The sequence below is a fragment of the Argopecten irradians genome, chromosome 9, assembly GCF_041381155.1.
Source record: "Argopecten irradians isolate NY chromosome 9, Ai_NY, whole genome shotgun sequence".
NCBI classification, from domain to species: Eukaryota; Metazoa; Mollusca; class Bivalvia; order Pectinida; family Pectinidae; genus Argopecten; species Argopecten irradians.
Window position 1 is genome coordinate 24,605,775 of NC_091142.1, and position 20,426 is coordinate 24,626,200.

The following is a 20,426-nucleotide window of genomic DNA, read 5'->3' on the forward strand; positions in this document are numbered from 1 at the left end:
AAGGCGAAGTAAATTATTTTATATTATTTTTTGTGTTAACTATACACATATATACACGATTAAACACCAATTATTGTTCAAATAATGAATATCATTTATGCTCTGTCAGAGGTGGAGCATCTTTAAATGAATTCTTTAAACTATACCTTTTCATAGGGAAGCATTATAGAAGGCTCTTGAACTTACACTAACACTTTTAAACTTAAGGAATGTTTGTGAATCTGGGCCCAGGTACAGTATGGTACATATTGTCATAAAATAATACGCAAAAAACACAAAATCACGAAACTCACAACATAAACACATGCAGGGTCATATGAACGTTTGATTGTTAGGACGTTAATTGAACCTCTGGAATGAGCTCTGCAGACAACATCTGCCATCGTTCAAATTTCTGATCGGGATTCTTCAGTGTATCAAACCAGTGTTTAAGTCTCTCCCCCTTGGAGTTGATCCCTAACTGGACACCACCTAACGGAGAGAATGTAAACACCAAATTATTATCCTGATATGCTGTGAACAATTAAATGTTACTGATACATATATACCTTAGGTGGAATGACTTTCAATGTTCTTAAAATGCATCTGTAATAAGAGTTTGATAATTTTGTAGGGTCTCCCAAAAGTTAGCATATACTGTTGATACTACACTTATTAGCATCCCCTGGAAAGTTTTAATACATAAACTAAATGCTAATTTTCATAACCCGGGTCACCTTATGCTTCCAGTGTTGCCCTAATTAAAGGTCCACTACCATGACATAAGCTCATCGGGACATTGGGCCAGGTGAGCAAAAAATAAAAGCCGTTTCGGAAAGGTAGTGGGCCTTTAACAAAAAGTATATATACGTAGTTGACTATCATTACGCTACATGGCAAAATAGAGAAGTGAACCTTCAATGTTAACAGATTATTGCAGAGAATCTTGTATTTATTTGGTATTGTCATTTCATTTTAGACCATAATAAGTTTTACCTATGAAGTCGTTTGCCTTTCCAATATCTTTGTCCCAAACTGTGATCTCTAATGTCTTCTTTGCCAATTCAGGCAGTTTGATCTCGTAAACAAAATCCTACAATAATGCACATTCAATTAATATACACAATTAAAAGTTCAGCACATATATACATATAACGGCATCTGGTATGTCATGCATTTACCAAAATGAACTAGAACACTCTCAGCAAATTGCTAACTAATGAGTAAACGGCCATTTTAAAAAACCTGTGGATAGTGACTTGTTTACCATGGAAACCAAAATTATTAAAAGAAACCTATGCACATATTCATAATTATATTTCCCATCATTACTGGAATATTTCATTAAAAATTGATCCAGTCGTTTAGGAGATGAAACGTTGTCTCGACAAACTTTTCAAAACATTTCTGTAGAGACTTTCATGTCGAAGTAACGAGGGTTCTCAGGATCACTGTAATCCTACCTACCTCATTGTACTCGGGATTCAGTGTTCTTTTCTTCACAACAGTTTTGAACTTGGACTTCTTATCTCGATCAGGTTTTAAGTATCTGGAGCATCAAAATAGATATTTGAGATATTCTGGGTATCACTCATTAATATTAATCTTAGTAGTTTACGACAGTCAACATCCGTATTCAGCTTCAATCATAACTAAGCCATTAATGATTACACATAATAATTAACTAATTTAAAATCATTATTACATTTTCTACATTATTTTGTAAAATTCATTATCAGCAAGAATGTTGTCATCAAATTAAAATTCTGCTTTAATGGCTGTATTCAACCTAATAACACCCATGTCCCAATACCAGGTAAGCGCCCCTCCCCTTTTAGAGGCTTTATTATATTTCAATTGCCCCGGAATAGGACCAAAATTATCAAAACTCTATAGGATTGCAATTATTTAGTCTTATTAAGCACCTTTTCCTATTTTTCAATTTTTAAAATGCCCTGGGCGCTTATTGGGTCAAATACGGTAATTAATGAGTCAGAGTACACTGACAGCAATATATAATTTATGATTGGAACAGTGATATTACAATGTATTGTTCTTGATAAATTTATAACACACATAACTATATCCCAATACACACATAACTAAATCCCAACAACATGGCCTACAAATCAACTTTTAGATTAAGCTTGAATTTAAATTTGGAGCTCACAGTTTAACATAGGGGTCAGAGTATCCATTACTGTCCATGGCAGCTAACTCGACACAGCGTACCACCCCTACAGCTAAGGCCTGCTTCCCCGACAAATACTTCAGGGACAGAAGGATCTTTCCTCGATCATTGGACAACAAATCATCATCTTTCTCCAACTACAAAACAAATCATTTTAGTGTGAGAAGTGAATTAACAGTATTCATTTTGAGTATTTTGAGTAAGTTTTGATACCAGAGGATCTTATGGTTCCCGCCAAAGATTAATCTATGTTTGAAAGAGGGATCTTTCCTCTGCTTTTAAACTTCAACTTTCAAAATCCAAGATGGCGGACTATCGGCCATCTTGTTGACCAATTAGTGCCAAAATGCAATATGCTCAATTAGGGCCCAAGCGGAACCTATATATGAAATTTGAGAGAGTTTCCTTGAGTACTTTTTGAGAAATAGTGGTAACAAACTTCAACTATCAAATTTCATGATGGCAGATTGTCGGCCATCTTGCAGACCAATCGTTCCGAAAATGCAATATGCATAACTAGGGCCCTAGAGGAACCTGCATATGAAATTTGAGAATGATGCCTTTAGTATTTTCTGAGAAATATTGGTAACAAACCTCAACGGCAGCCATCTTGCTGATTGATCAGTCCCAAAATGCAATATGCGCAACTACGGCCCTAGGGGAACTGACATGTAACAAGAGGCCCAGAGGGCCTGTATCGCTCACCTGGTTTGTGTGTAATGCCAAGTAATGTTCTGAATACAGGTTCATTGTTTCTTTTCTGAAGGAATTTTGATATTAACCTCTAAGTCCCCTATTGGGCCCCACCCCTCCTGCCCCCAGGGGGTCAGAGCCAATGGTTCTGTTCTCCTTCCCCCAAGGATGTTTATGGCCAAATTTGGTCACAATCCAAGCAAAACTCTAGGACAAGTAGCGATTTATAGGATTTACCTTTATTTCCCTATTGGGCCACACCCATCCTGCCCCCGGGGGGCCAGAGCCAAAATTTACACAAGTTCTGTTCCCCTTCCCCCAAGGATGTTTGTTGCCAAATTTGGTTACATTCCATGCAGAAATCTATGACTAGTAGCGATTTAAAGGATTTACCTCTATTTCCTCTATTGGGCCCCACCTCTCCTGCCCCCAGGGTAACAGAGCAAAAATTTATACAAGTTCTGTTCCCCTTCCCCAAAGGATGTTTGTGGCCAAATTTAGTTACAATCCATGCAGAACTCTAGGACAAGTAGCGATTAATAGAATTTACCTCTATTTCCCCTATTGGGCCCTGCCCCTCCTGCCTCCGGGGGACCAGAGGCAAAATTTATACAAGTTCTGATCCCCTTCCCCCAAGGATGTTTGTGGCCAAATATTGGTTACATTCCATTCAGAACTCTATGACTAGTAGCAATTTAAAGAATTTACCTCTATTTCCCCTATTGGGCCCCGCCCCTCCTGGCCCCGGGGGGTCAGAGCCAAAATTTATACAAGTTCTGTTCCCCTTCCCCCAAGGATGTTTGTGGCTAATTTTGGTTACAATCTATGCAGAACTCTAGGACAAGTAGCGATTTAGTGAATTTACCACTATTTTCCCTATTGGGCCCCGCCCCTCCTGCCCCCAGGGGGTCAGAGCCAAAATTTATACAAGTTCTGTTCCCCCTCCCCCAAGAATGTTTGTGGCTAATTTTGGTTACAATCCATGCAGAACTCTAGGACTAGTAGCGATTTAAAGAATTAACCTCTATTTCCCCTATTGGGCCCCGCCCCTCCTGCCCCCGGGGGGTCAGAGCCAAAATTTATACAAGTTCTGTTCCCCCTCCCCCAAGGATGTTTGTGGCCAAATTTGGTTACATTCCATGCAGAACTCTAGGACAAGTAGCGATTTAAAGGATTTACCTCTATTTCCCCTATTGGGCCCCGCCCCTCCTGGCCCCGGGGGGTCAGAGCCAAAATTTATACAAGTTCTGTTTCGCTTCCAAAAAGGATGTTTGTGGCCAAATTTGGTTACAATTCATGTAGAACTCTATGACTAGTAGCGATTTATAGGATTTAACTCTATTTCCCCTATTGGGCCCCGCCCCACTTGCCCCTGGGGGATCAGAGCCAAAATTTATACAAGTTCTGTTTCCCTTCCCCCAAGGATGTTTGTGGCTAATTTTGTTTACAATCCATGCAGAACTCTAGGACAAGTAGCGATTTAAAGAATTTACCTCCATTTTCCCTATTGGGCCCCGCCCCTCCTGCCCCAGCGGGGTCAGAGCCAAAATTTATACAAGTTATGTTCCGCTTCCAAAAAGGATGTTTGTGGCCAAATTTGGTTACAATTCATGTAGAACTCTATGACTAGTAGCGATTTAAAGGATTTACCTCTATTTCCCCTATTGGGCCCCGCCCCTCCTGCCCCGGGGGACCAGAGCCAAAATTTATACAAGTTCTGATCCCCTTCCCCCAAGGATGTTTGTGGCCAAATTTGGTAAACTTCCATTCAGAACTCTATGACTAGTAGCGATTTAAAGGATTTACCTCTATTTCCCCTATTGGGCCCCGCCCCTCCTGCCCCTGGGGGATCAGAGCCAAAATTTATACAAGTTCTGTTCCCCTTCCCCCAAGGATGTTTGTGGCTAATTTTGGTTACAATCTATGCAGAACTCTAGGACAAGTAGCGATTTAGTGAATTTACCTCTATTTTCCCTATTGGGCCCCGCCCCTCCTGCCCCCAGGGGGTCAGAGCCAAAATTTATACAAGTTCTGTTTCCCCTCCCCCAAGAATGTTTGTGGCTAATTTTGGTTACAATCCATGCAGAACTCTAGGACAAGTAGCGATTTAAAGAATTTACCTCTATTTCCCCTATTGAGCCCCGCCCCTCCTGCCCCTGGGGGTTAGAGCCAAAATTTATATAAGTTCTGTTCCCCCTCCCCCAAGGATGTTTGTGGCCAAATTTGGTTACATTCCATGCAGAACTCTAGGACAAGTAGCGATTTAAAGGATTTACCTCTATTTCCCCTATTGGGCCCCGCCCCTCCTGGCCCCGGGGGGTTAGAGCCAAAATTTATACAAGTTCTGTTCCCCCTCCCCCAAGGATGCTTGTGGCCAAATTTGGTTACAATCCATGCAGAACTCTATGACTAGTAGCGATTTAAAGGAAATGTTGACGGACGGACGGACGGACGGACGGACGACGGACGACGGACGACGGACGACGGACGACGGACGCCGCGCCATGGCATAAGCTCACCGGCCCTTCGGGCCAGGTCATGTAAAAATTTGAGAAAGATCCCTTCTGGACTTTCTGAGAAATAGTGGTGAATGATCTTTAACTATCAAAATCCAAGATGGCTGCCTGGTGGCCATCTTGTTGACGATGTTCCCAAAATGCAATATGCACAAGAAGGGCCCAAAGGGAACCTACATGTGTAAATTGAAAACGATCCCTTCAGCACTTTCTAAGAAATAGCAATTAACAAGAACATTTAATGGATAGAAGGATGGACAGACAGAGGACAGCCCAGGACGAAAAACTATTTGAATAGCCCACCATCTGAATGGCATCTACTGCATATACATACCATAGAGTTTTCTGTCCTTGTGGGCGGGTATTGGTTGTGACGTCATGTTTTTGTGAGCATAACATCATAATTTTCAGAGAAACATGATTTGACATCACAATCAATACCTAACCGCAAGGTAGATTACTCTGTAATATGCTAAATGAAATTAATTAATGCAGGAAAAACTATTATCATGATAATTGAAAAAAACAACTAAATGTAATACTGACCGGTAGTTGTTTCTCTAAGTAAACATTGAAGTGTTTTGTCTGACCAGCTCGCAGTCTCTTCAGTGGTACACGGGTCTCCCCTATAAAGTCGTAACCAAACGCATCTTCATCTAGTACTGCCAGTCTGAAACATACATTATAAACTCTAGGAAATGCCATATAATGATTGTGAAGTATTTACCTATATATATTACCTTTCAGCTTGTCTAAACTGGATCATGTTACTGGGACAGCATATTTGGATGATTGAGTCAGGTTTCTAGATTATCCAGTTTTTAAAGGCCCACTAACTTTCAGGAGTAAAATTTAAAGGTTTCTTTAAAACACTAATAACATAAGAAAATAAATATCGATGGCCTTATAAGGCGAGGTATTAACACCAAACATATACAAGACTTCCTGTGTATTATACGATAACTGTGGAGATTATTTCACTGTTTTGTCGTCTAGCGCAGTGATATTCAACTACCACGTGGTAATTAGGACGACAGCAGGAAACATAAGACGACCCGTGTTTTGAAAATTAACATTCTAGACTATTTATTTTAATTAATTGTTTCAGATGATGCTGATGAGTATAGTATTAACTGTAAGCGACTCTACAAAATTATCAATCAATCTCGTTTTACATTCCCAAATCAGAAATTGTATAACAACCAACACAGGTAAGTTCCGCCCTCAGTTAGATTGTCGCTGTTAACTAAACTCCTCCCATAGTTTGAATGACATCATTCCTGAGCCTAAAATGTGCATACGACGGCATGGTTGAAATTATTCATGTGATTTGTGGTTTAAGCTATCCGAAAGCCCATTCCGGACGCTTGAATGCATTTCACTGTATATTACAACAAAATGAAATTTCCATACTACACCATGTACAATCATGTAATCCTTTTCTTACCTGAGTGTTTTTTTGAGCATGTCATCTTCTGTGATACCATAGTAAGTTAAAGTCTCGTTCCACTCTGGGTTCAAGGTCTTATGAATGGTTTTGGTTCTTAGTTTGTTCGACTGTAAACAAAGTCATCAGGAGTAGAGTAAAAAATATTGCATCAAATAATACTGCGTAGGAAGACATAAACTGATAAAAACTTTTATGTTATTCATATTATACATATATATTTCCATTCTACTTTCAGTTTCCCGTTTGATCAATGTTAAACCAAATGGGCAATATCACGCTGTGAACTCAAATCTGGTCAAGCGTATGAATATTAAACGTTTCCGCCGCGTCACGGACAGTGTATACAATATATACTTACACCTATACATAACGGTCAAATAATTTAAAAAGTGGTTTTAAAGTTGTGTGGTCTATGAAATCTAATAGTATTATCATGTTTACAAAATAGCATGTATTAAAAAATATCATCGCATAATTTTCATTTGTTCGCTTGTTTCAAACCGTTTTGCTTTGAACTATATTCAGAAGCTGATGATATGGCTGTTCCGTTTATTAAACTTGGTGACGTCAACACTAGCTCAAGCGGGAAAATTCAAAGGATATACATGTAAAGTGTTGAATTTTAATAATCGTAATGGAAATATAAGTTACAAACTGTTACCAGATTGGACATACAGTTGATATGAAGCCCATCCGTCCGAAAGATAAATATTCATGGCGCCCTAACGGGCGCCATTCTATTTATCTTCCTTCCGGATGGGCTTCATATCAACTGTATGTCCAATCTGGTAACAGTTTATTGCTTAAATGTATCTTGTCATATAGATCAAAGTTAAAGAAAGACATCAGAGTTGTCTCCCCAGTAAAATAGATTTTATTAAGAAAGGCATCAGATTTGCCATGGTATTTGGGTCTTTGGGTTCTGAATCATTCTTACATAAGTTACCTATCCCTAATAGTTATGTATACATTGGAACCTTTTAAATCTCAATGCACAAGTATTGCATGAAATTTAAACCCTTCCATTAACTAACTCTTCTTACAAATATACTGTATAACATAGTCTCCTAACCTTGGTTGACCTCTAAGAAGGTGAACTATATGACCTTTGAACCTTGCTTACCTTGCTTGCTCCAGGAAGTGTGTGGAGTTTTACATAAGGATCTGATAATCCATTGGAGTCCATGGCTTTGAGTCCCTATTAAAATCAGAAGCACTGTCATGAAAATGTTCATACTAATTACTATATAAATACTTACTGTAAAAACTTACATTTATTTTAATTTGTACACTGTCATGTACTTTTTAAAACCAAAAATGGTGGGAAAATCTTTAAGCATATTTTGCTCATTAAAAGCATTTGGTAAAAAACAATGTCAAGGTATTAACAAAATTGATGTATGAAGATGACAATTTTATAGATTGTATGCAATTAATAAAGACTTGGTGAATTACGGTAATTAATTCAAATTTTGCTGAAGAGGTAACCTTCACTTTGGGTTGGAATGTATAAAATTCTTTGATTTCATCAAGAGATCATATTTTAAGTCTTGTTTGAGAGCCACATTCACCAACATCTGGATCATGTTTGTCTTTAACCACTAGATATACAGGGCATACATTCAATGTATCGTACATTCAATGTATCGTACATTCAATGTATCGTATATTCAATGTATTAAAAGATCCATTGTATCGCACATTCGAAATTATCAGATACATTGTATAGTTCAGGGGAACTCACCCTAGCTCGTACAACAGTACAGTGAAGGGCATTAGCTGCCGAGTCGTACAGGAGGGAGAACTCTAATGCTCCAAGAGACACTGGAACACAATAAGAACAATTGTTATTTATTTTTTGTTGTAACATTCTGATCCTCATCAATACCTCCATCCCTACAAGCACTACTGAAGGCCGTGTTATGGAAATCCAACACCAAAATGTTAAAAAGAAAAAAAATATTGTAACATGGAAAAGGGAAAAAAATGTATGTGATAGTGTATTTAATCACCTTTTAATTGCTTCAGATTTACATTTTATCTGAATATAGCTACATGTAACAGAATCAATACATATCACAATGTATAAAGATATAAAATTCTGTAGTTTCAAATAATACATTAAATATTTTTGTACATACAGATTTCATTTTCTTTGACTCAAAGAATCATCACAACATCAAATTCTATAATATGACTACAAAAATTCTCTTCCTCCTGAGAGTTACCTCCGTCACTGTCTGGTGAGGAAGGTGAGCCATCATCAAACTCCTCCTGATGGTGTGCGTATTTCGAGAAAGCGTTATCGATATTCTGATCTTCTTCCACTCTTCCTCGTGTCTGAATCACTGGCAGGTCATGTGACTGTGTTGATCCCTGTCGACTGAACTCTTAAAAAAATGGATGCATCCACATTGTAGAATTCATAAATCAATTTATTATTAAAATAAGTACCAGTGAATGCATTAAATACATTTTCAATGGCCACCTCAGTTTTCTTTATTTGCTTCAAGTGCTTATTGGGGCAATTAGGGTAATGTATATTTAGTTTTAAATTGATGACTTTATTCATAGGTTATGTCTTTTGATTGGTTTAATGTCTTATAATCAGCCAGGATCTTTAAAGGATGCGCTAGGTTTAGGAGGTGAAGATTAGCCAGAGTACTGGAGAAAAACCACTGACTGGGGTCAGTAGTATCTGGCAACTGATTCAAAACTTGTAACCCAAATGTGAAAGGGTTGTAGTAATATGTATCAAAATGTGAACCACTCCCACCGCAAAAATAATGGGAATTTACAAAATAATTAATTTTGTTAATAAAAGTATAAAATTCAATCATAAATAGAAGGCTAACTCTGAGGTATTTGTTACAATATTTCCAGGAATACTGTAACAAAATGTCACCATCCTTCAAACTCTTGTCAATGCACACTTGAGTAATTCTATAAAATCCGGTATCTTTGTCTCTTCCTATAGTTACGACACACTTAACACAATGTTGAGACCAACTACTGGTTTTTTTTCTAACCACGTAAAATCAATACCCAGCCTGTAATACAGTCAACCTTAGCCTGAAGAATCTGGTGTTTATTACTTATATAACTCACGCAATGGCGTCTAACTCGCAAGATAATTTGATTATCCTGTAAGCATCTAGAGAAAAGGTATGTCCTGATGTGATGAGTATCGCCGTACATTAAAAAGACATAAAACCAAGTCTACTACCACTGAGAAGCTAAAGGAAATCCTAACTATACATAGCCAAGCCTACTACCACTGAGAAGCTAAAGGAAATCCTAACTATATATAGCCAAGCCTACTACCACTGAGAAGCTAAAGGAAATCCTAACTATATATAGCCAAGCCTACTACCACTGAGAAGCTAAAGGAAATCCTAACTATATATAGCCAAGCCTACTACCACTGAGAAGCTAAAGGAAATCCTAACTATATATAGCCAAGCCTACTACCACTGAGAAGCTAAAGGAAATCCTAACTATATATAGCCAAGCCTACTACCACTGAGAAGCTAAAGGAAATCCTAACTATATATAGCCAAGCCTACTACCACTGAGAAGCTAAAGGAAATCCTAACTATATATAGCCAAGCCTACTACCACTGAGAAGCTAAAGGAAATCCTAACTATATATAGCCAAGCCTACTACCACTGAGAAGCTAAAGGAAAAAGGAAATCTAACTATATATAGCCAAGCCTACTACCACTGAGAAGCTAAAGGAAATCCTAACTATATATAGCCAAGCCTACTACCACTGAGAAGCTAAAAGAAATCCTAACTATATATAGCCAAGCCTACTACCACTGAGAAGCTAAAGGAAATCCTAACTATATATAGCCAAGCCTACTACCACTGAGAAGCTAAAAGAAATCCTAACTATATATAGCCAAGCCTACTACCACTGAGAAGCTAAAGGAAATCTACTACTAACTATAATAGCCAAGCCTACTACCACTGAGAAGCTAAAGGAAATCCTAACTATATATAGCCAAGCCTACTACCACTGAGAAGCTAAAGAAATCCTAACTATATATAGCCAAGCCTACTACCACTGAGAAGCTAAAGGAAATCCTAACTATATATAGCCAAGCCTACTACCACTGAGAAGCTAAAGGAAATCCTAACTATATATAGCCAAGCCTACTACCACTGAGAAGCTAAAGGAAATCCTAACTATATATAGCCAAGCCTACTACCACTGAGAAGCTAAAGGAAATCCTAACTATATATAGCCAAGCCTACTACCACTGAGAAGCTAAAGGAAATCCTAACTATATATAGCCAAGCCTACTACCACTGAGAAGCTAAAGGAAATCCTAACTATATATATATAGCCAAGCCTACTACCACTGAGAAGCTAAAGGAAATCCTAACTATATATAGCCAAGCCTACTACCACTGAGAAGCTAAAGGAAATCCTAACTATATATAGCCAAGCCTACTACCACTGAGAAGCTAAAGGAAATCCTAACTATATATAGCCAAGCCTACTACCACTGAGAAGCTAAAGGAAATCCTAACTATATATAGCCAAGCCTACTACCACTGAGAAGCTAAAGGAAATCCTAACTATATATAGCCAAGCCTACTACCACTGAGAAGCTAAAGGAAATCCTAACTATATATAGCCAAGCCTACTACCACTGAGAAGCTAAAGGAAATCCTAACTATATATAGCCAAGCCTACTACCACTGAGAAGCTAAAGGAAATCCTAACTATATATAGCCAAGCCTACTACCACTGAGAAGCTAAAGGAAATCCTAACTATATATAGCCAAGCCTACTACCACTGAGAAGCTAAAGGAAATCCTAACTATATATAGCCAAGCCTACTACCACTGAGAAGCTAAAGGAAATCCTAACTATATATAGCCAAGCCTACTACCACTGAGAAGCTAAAGGAAATCCTAACTATATATAGCCAAGCCTACTACCACTGAGAAGCTAAAGGAAATCCTAACTATATATAGCCAAGCCTACTACCACTGAGAAGCTAAAGGAAATCCTAACTATATATAGCCAAGCCTACTACCACTGAGAAGCTAAAGGAAATCCTAACTATATATAGCCAAGCCTACTACCACTGAGAAGCTAAAGGAAATCCTAACTATATATAGCCAAGCCTACTACCACTGAGAAGCTAAAGGAAATCCTAACTATATATAGCCAAGCTAACCACTGAGAAGCTAAAGGAAATCTAACTATATATAGCCAAGCCTACTACCACTGAGAAGCTAAAGGAAATCCTAACTATACATAGCCAAGCCTACTACCACTGAGAAGCTAAAGGAAATCCTAACTATATATAGCCAAGCCTACTACCACTGAGAAGCTAAAGGAAATCCTAACTATATATAGCCAAGCCTACTACCACTGAGAAGCTAAAGGAAATCCTAACTATATATAGCCAAGCCTACTACCACTGAGAAGCTAAAGGAAATCTAACTATATATAGCCAAGCCTCTACCACTGAGAAGCTAAAGGAAATCCTAACTATATATAGCCAAGCCTACTACCACTGAGAAGCTAAAGGAAATCCTAACTATATATAGCCAAGCCTACTACCACTGAGAAGCTAAAGGAAATCCTAACTATATATAGCCAAGCCTACTACCACTGAGAAGCTAAAGGAAATCCTAACTATATATAGCCAAGCCTCTACCACTGAGAAGCTAAAGGAAATCCTAACTATATATAGCCAAGCCTACTACCACTGAGAAGCTAAAGGAAATCCTAACTATATATAGCCAAGCCTACTACCACTGAGAAGCTAAAGGAAATCCTAACTATATATAGCCAAGCCTACTACCACTGAGAAGCTAAAGGAAATCCTAACTATATATAGCCAAGCCTACTACCACTGAGAAGCTAAAGGAAATCCTAACTATAAAGCCAAGCCTACTACCACTGAGAAGCTAAAGAAATCCTAACTATATATAGCCAAGCCTACTACCACTGAGAAGCTAAAGGAAATCTAACTATATATAGCCAAGCCTACTACCACTGAGAAGCTAAAGGAAATTTACTAACTATATATAGCCAAGCCTACTACCACTGAGAAGCTAAAGGAAATCCTAACTATATATAGCCAAGCCTGCTACCACTGAGAAGCTAAAGGAAATACTAACTATATATAGCCAAGCCTGCTACCACTGAGAAGCTAAAGGAAATCCTAACTATATATAGCCAAGCCTGCTACCACTGAGAAGCTAAAGGAAATCCTAACTATATATAGCCAAGCCTACTACCACTGAGAAGCTAAAGGAAATCCTAACTATATATAGCCAAGCCTACTACCACTGAGAAGCTAAAAGAAATCCTAACTATATATAGCCAAGCCTACTACCACTGAGAAGCTAAAGGAAATCCTAACTATATATAGCCAAGCCTACTACCACTGAGAAGCTAAAGGAAATCCTAACTATATATAGCCAAGCCTACTACCACTGAGAAGCTAAAGGAAATCCTAACTATATATAGCCAAGCCTACTACCACTGAGAAGCTAAAGGAAATCCTAACTATATATAGCCAAGCCTACTACCACTGAGAAGCTAAAGGAAATCCTAACTATATATAGCCAAGCCTACTACCACTGAGAAGCTAAAGGAAATCCTAACTATATATAGCCAAGCCTACATTTGTACTACCACAGAGAACCTAAAGAAATCCTAACTACTGTTGTACACATCACATTGGTCACAGTCGCTGAGTGTTGGGTTAAGATGACCTGATATATTAATTACCACAAGCCCTCCACTTCTGGGTCGCATATTTAAGATAGAGCAGTGGCCAGGTACCAACTGCTGTTCTGTGGTTTTTCTCTGGGTACTCTGGCTTTCTTCCACTTGTAAACCTGGCACAACCTTAAATGACCTCGGCTTTTAATATGACATAAAACCAATCTAACCAAATGTATACAGTTAATAAGTACAATTAAAAGGTGAAAAGCTAATGTAACCTTCAATCGTATCTATTGTACTGCTACAAATAGACAGAGGCCAAAAGAAGACAATATCTTCAGGATCAGGATGTTTCTGAGATTGTATGTAAGTACATTGTATGCCAGGTAGGCAAGCAGTGCAGGTTAATATAGAATCAGGGGAAATAACAGGATATATATATAGGTACATGTAATTATTCTCCATACTAAATAAATACTCAGCAATAATTTAAAGTCCAGCAATAACAGAAGAGTAGTTAGCAGAAGTGTATTTTATTCAGCAAAAGACGAAGTAGTCAATATCAATAAAATAAAAATTATAAATAACAATTTAGGGACATCACCGATGTATGTTCAGGTTGATAAGAGAAAAAAAAGATACAACCCTCTCTTAACTGCATCAAGAAAATTTGACTAAATGCATCTGTGGCTTTTATACCCATTACTTTTTAATTGACAACAAACTACAGTGCCTGTTCTGTCAGAATAAACCGTCAAAGAGAAAAAAATATTTCACTCAAACATATCTTTAGTACTACATGTATTTTCTCTATGGTTTTGAGATAATATGCCAAACAAACTTATCTTAGAACTTTTGTTAAATTGTACTAAACATTTTTTAGTACCCTATAAATGTGATATACCAAATATAATTCATATATCAATGAACTTTTTTCCCCAAAAAAAGAATAGTCTAGCCACTTTTCAGCATAAAAAAGATATGCCACATGGAAACTTCAAACTTCCACTAATATACACAGTCACGACTTAAAGCTTAGGAAATCAAAGTTTTAACATCCTCTTTGTATACTAAAAATCAAAATGATGGAGATATTTGAATATCTAAAGCTGTCTAAGATTAATGCTGACATATTTTGCCCCATTATATATATATAATTGCATATAGATTTCATCACATAACTATTTTATTTCTATGTACTATAAATGTACTGTATATGTACATTTTATATTCAAAATTTTATGCCTCAAAAAGTTGCAAGGAAACAAAATAAGAAATAAATTTAATTTTTTTCCCCACAGTAATCTAATATTCAAGAAATTTAGGAATAAACAGAGCAATAAGTTATCTCCCATTATAGGTAAGGAAATAATGAACAGATAATTTTTTTTTGAATTACCTCCCATGTTTTGGGGAAATACACAGGGTAATAAGTTATCTCCCCTTATGGGTATGGAAATAATGAATAAATAGGAATTCCTATAATAATCTCCCTTGTTTTACAGAAATCCACAGTTCAATAAATAGTCCCTGTATTTATGATATTTCTATTTAACCACTAAGTGCATAAACTGTTTGCAATTTCATTAACACCCACAGATTTTCAAAATCTGTTGTTTACACGTTAGACCAAAACATCGTTACACAAACGTGACACCACAGGCTAACTAGCATCACACAAATGAGATCAGATAATATATATAAAACACAACAACAAAGTGTAAAAAATACTTCATGTCTACACCTTTAAATATAACATCAACAAAATGCACCATTTCAGTCTACTAGCTACAAACACAACATACTATTCAAGTTTTCTACCATCAAATCCAAATGCATAAACATTGTATTAGAATAATTCCATTTTTTTTTTAAAATCTTATTTTACTGAATTTTTTTTTTAAATGGAAGTTATTGACTTTAAGTATACAGTGGAACTCGGTTAATACGAACTTAAAGGGACCAAGATAAAATTACGAGTTATCCGAGTGTTCAAATTAAGCGTGTTATGTCTACTGTTGATCTCTTTTCTTGGTATATATAGACTAGTTCCATGTCGTTAAACGATGTGAACAAGAGAGATGTCATAACTGCCGATGAAAGTTGCAAAATCATAACAATAAAATCAAGATATATATTTTCAAATGCTGTTCTACGATAGATTTATGAAAAAGAAATCAGCATTTTCGGCGTTCTCGTTGTCCAAAAATTCTCATTTTGAATTATAAGAACATTTTATGTATGATTTTTGTCATTTGTACCCAAAATTTACTTCGTATTATCCGAATTCGTCGAGTTTTCCGAATTCGAATGATCCGAGTTCTTTAAATAAAGATAAAGAAGGAATTTGGCCCAGACCATCATAGTACTTCATATTAAACCAGATTTTCCAATTATGCGAGTTCGTATCAACTAAGTTCCACTGTATAAGGATGGGCCATAGGTCTTCAATGGAACTGAAAATGTTCATCTCAAAATATTTCACCTCTGTGAACTTATGATTAAGTTAACCTCTCTCTGTTATAATTGAAAAAGTCATATGTAGTCCATGTAGATCGAAATTAAATCTGAGAACAGGATCTACTTGATCTGAATGAAAGTGTACAAGGGGACCAGTATTCATGAAACCTTGTTTGAAAAATTTTCAGGCTAACTTTTACTACAAAATTTCATCAATTCTGTGAAGAAGATCAGGTAAGGAATATATTCTTGTCCAAAAGAAAATGGCCTTAGAAATATGAAATTTGATAATCCAGTAGGCTTGAGCATATGGTCACTGAGCAGCAGGGTCCATGAGACCTCTCAGAGTTATCTCCCTTACAAATACATAGTTGATTCAGTAACAATATCTTTAATACAAAGGTATAAATTCTCAGGTAATTTAACCTACATACAATGTTGACTAGATTGTTTCCTAAGTAAAGCTATAAATTTAAATGTAAACTATGGTATATAAATATATAACTTACTGAATCATTCAAACAATAGCAGATGTAAACCATTTTACAAAATTTATCAACTTAATAGTCAAAACATCCAAACTTAAATGCCAACATATATATATTTATATTGCACAGTCATACAGCTTCTTCAGTATCCTACATAGCAATTATTTCTGATGCGATAGAATTGTAATTAATTACGACAGAGAAGCCTGTTGACTACAACTATAAACATTACAAAACCTGCCTATAAAGGCAACTTGTCTATATGGACCATTTCCTTGTCTTCTCTACTGTATTTCAAATACAGAAATACAGAATTGAAGTTAATCATAGATAAGTTTTGTGCATTTTTCTAGTTTGCATGCATATGTATATGTGTTTCTCTGAATTTTTAACATTTAGTATTTTTTTCAACAGCAAAATTTCTCCAATACAATTTTAATTCAATGAATCTCGAACAGGAGATAATATATGGAATTAACAGAGATGAATATGTTAATGTAATTCACATACAAATGCAAGCTCTATCGATATAATTTATATATATGAAAATTTAGAGGTCACATACCTATATAATTATTCTGTATTTCCATATTACAGAGTTATCTGTCCTTGCGGGTACATATTGAGTGTTCCATCATATTGTTATGATCATGCTTTTTGAAGAAAATGATGTGATTTTTTACTCACAAACCAATGACAATTGATACCCAACTTAAAGGGAGATAACTCTGTAATATGAAGGATTATAATATAATATCTACAATATCGGGCTCTATTTACACTACTCTTACAATATTAAATCCCATATAACTGCAAAGTCTGCATATTTAAATATTTCAGCGGGAATTAAGCATTATTCCTTGCATATAGTAATAATATATTTATTTGACATGCATACCATCTTCATACTTTCAGAACAACTTTGTGAGCGACTTTGTGAGCGATATTTGTTTCATAGATATTGTAGTCATTAACTTGTCATTAACTATCAGTAATGTTTATTGCAAATCTACCATTATAATTAATAATCCAGAGATCAATGTATTATCCTTTCAAATTTAGAAAATAAAGAACAAAACAATGATACGAACATTTCTGGTTATGTATTCCTGCACTACCTGAATAATACCTTATGTATTAATATTGAACTCTTTCACCCCTATGTAACTTTATAATACCCTACCATGCATTGACTAGTCCATTATGATCTACAGTGGTGAAAGGATTAACTATTACAAACAAAAAATTCTGAACTTTTTTTTGTCAGGTTTTCAAATAATATGCTCCGGAATTATGATTGAAATGGAACAAACAATTTTTTGCACTATAAACATCCATATGAAATAAGTGGGTCATAACAAGGTCATTATGAAATTTTTAATGTACTTGATCTGTATATAGGTATATGGATGGGATGTGATGTAAACGATGGCAGCACTTGTATGTTAATTAGCATAATAAAATGTTTACGGATCACAGGTCAATTCTGATTGGTCAGCATGGAGGTGGGAATTACCAATGAAACAATGAGTTATATTTAATCTATATTTGGAGAGCGATTTAAATGAGAATATAACACATGTATATATACAATATACTACAATAAGACAGACAAGCTGCTATCATATGGAACCATCTTTTAATTATAATGTTTATGAAAAATCAATTGAACTGTTAAATAATTCTTTACTCGTTTCAATTTTACCAGTTTTTAAATTTTACAAACACCTGAAAAGAATAACTTAATATGTGTATTGGGCACAAGCAACATTATGATATGGCATTTTAAACCATTTTCTCAATCCAAATTCATTAACATATCTATTGGTTTTTTAACATTTCATTTTTTTTTTAAGTGTTTGTAAATCTTTCAAAATTGTGGGACCGAAAATAACTTCACACAATGGGACTAATTCACGTACCATGTGATACCAGGTAACGTTTGTGCGGGACTAGTATCTCCAGTGGTGATGGAACGACTAGCTCTTTGTAATCTTCTCGCTGAAATGACGTAATCCTGGGATAACGCCATTTGACGTCATTCACGTCATTCCATCACCAATAGAAACAATAGTCCTGCACAAACGTTACATCAGGTATCACGTGGTACGTGAATGAGTCCCATTTGTTCTCATATTTATTTTGAAGTTTCTTTTCAGGATACTCTGATCAAAAGATGCAATAAAATAAAATACAAGAATGACTGAAACTAACAAATTAAAAATAGAATAACTTTCTATTATATGCTTATCTTTTTTAAAAGCTGTTATTGTTTTCAAATTTAAACAAATTTATTATTGGCAATCCAAGAGAAAATGTGAAAAAGTACATTAAAACATACTTTTAGATTTTGAATTACTCAAGGAAGAACTTTTTACAAACAAAAAACAAGTTTGACAATCAAACAATTCTCTAAATTTCTTTGTGAAAAGATTTACATCAATTTAAGGTATGTATGTTAGAGATGATAGTATCAATGGAAAATCAAATCAAGAAGATTGCTCCTATAATGATCAAGGTCATGACCCTACTATTGACCTTAAAAAGTTCATGTGATCTCATATTGATTTTCAAACAATGCCACATGATCTACATATTATATTGAAGCAGACACGATCTTGAAAACATTTGAATGTTGCCATGGTAATGATAGTCGCTATGGTAATAATGTTTCAGAATGTTCCCCACAAATGAAGCGGCCGGAGATGGGTAAGGTTCTACAGTACAGTTGGACAGTATAGCTGGGAGAGGAAACATAAACACACACTAGCTGTCGCAGACACAGGTTCAATGATATCGGTAACGACTGTCACGGCTGGGCTGAATGGCTGACGAGTGATGACGAGAAGCAGACACATGCCCACCTGTAGGAGACGGTATAGAAACATAAGGTCAACCAGCACCGTGATAGAAATCAAGTTGTCTAGTGGAGCCCCCATCTCCTCACATCATCAGCTTCAAAAATCTAAAACGGTGCCAACAAGTCTGTGATATATTGAACTCCAACACAAGGGTTGGTCTTATGCCACGGTTAAAATAGTCTAATAATTTTTAGCTTTTCTGATTACATTAAATAACTTTTTATAACAATCAAATTTTTTGTTTGGTAAATGACAACGAATAAACTTAATCAACAGCTTGAAGATTTCCTTTTGCATTTTAAATTGTCACATTTTGTTCTTTTTTTTTTTTTGTCTTTCTATTTAATTTTTTTTTTCTTCAGAAAATATTGCATACTAAAGATTCAGCCAAACTCAGTCATTTCAAAACCGAAAAAATAAACTCTCAAAATACAATTTGCACACAATTTTTGGTATGGTTGAAACTGTGAACTGGTATAGATAAATGAGCTGATGAAATGAGTGGGAACTCCAATAAAGCTATAGTTTATTATTGGATAAGCACATCACAGAATAAGGCTCATAACTATTCTCCAAAATACATTTGCCATGATATCACATTTTCATGCATTCTATATATATATATATATTTTTTATCAAATTTTGAAACAAAAAAATCCTTGTTTGAGTAAGAATAAAATTGATATTTTCTTAAAAAGGATTTGGATTTTACCAGCTTAAGATTTAATTTACTTGAAAATGCATGCATATGGCATTATGCAAAAAATTCAAAAACTAAAAGTAAGTGAATTTAGTAGTTATCTTTCCAAATATGGCAAAATGGATTTCAGGAAAAGAATTATGTGTATTCTCCGTGAGGGAATTTAAATTAGAAAAAGGTTGAATATTGCAGTTTTGTACAGATCAATATTACATGTGGGCAGACAAAGGGAGATCACTCTAGCTATTTTATTGGTAAGCAGGATGACGGCACAGTGTCACAGTGACGAGACATAACAGGACAAACATGTACAATCAGTATGCGAAGGTTTATTCACACAGTTTTTCTACGCAGAACGTTTTGATTTTTTTTTCCCTTTTAAAATAC

At 35.8% G+C, this 20,426-nt stretch overlaps 1 protein-coding gene and 1 long non-coding RNA gene across 3 annotated transcripts in view; one reads left to right on the forward strand and one right to left on the reverse strand.

The window, feature by feature from the left end:
* LOC138331847 (uncharacterized) overlaps positions 1–19,720 on the forward strand; it is a 31,928-nt gene extending 12,208 nt beyond the window's left edge. The window contains exons 2-3 of the long non-coding RNA XR_011209729.1: positions 6,488–6,590; positions 19,155–19,720. This is a non-coding gene — a long non-coding RNA (uncharacterized lncRNA). The remainder of the gene's footprint in view (positions 1–6,487; positions 6,591–19,154) is intronic.
* LOC138331845 (rabphilin-3A-like) overlaps positions 1–20,426 on the reverse strand; it is a 61,838-nt gene that overhangs the window by 3,104 nt on the left and 38,308 nt on the right. Inside the window, exons 9-17 of one of the 2 annotated variants that reach the window (XM_069279674.1) lie at positions 9,058–9,219; positions 8,574–8,653; positions 7,953–8,027; positions 6,827–6,936; positions 5,926–6,049; positions 2,150–2,307; positions 1,447–1,528; positions 976–1,072; positions 350–471 (exon numbers count right to left, since the gene is read on the reverse strand). In XM_069279674.1, coding sequence (XP_069135775.1) covers positions 350–471; positions 976–1,072; positions 1,447–1,528; positions 2,150–2,307; positions 5,926–6,049; positions 6,827–6,936; positions 7,953–8,027; positions 8,574–8,653; positions 9,058–9,219 — 1,010 coding nt within the window. Of the gene's footprint in view, positions 1–293; positions 472–975; positions 1,073–1,446; positions 1,529–2,149; positions 2,308–5,925; positions 6,050–6,826; positions 6,937–7,952; positions 8,028–8,573; positions 8,654–9,057; positions 9,220–20,426 lie in introns of both variants that reach the window. The other variant, XM_069279673.1, reaches the window with a different exon arrangement.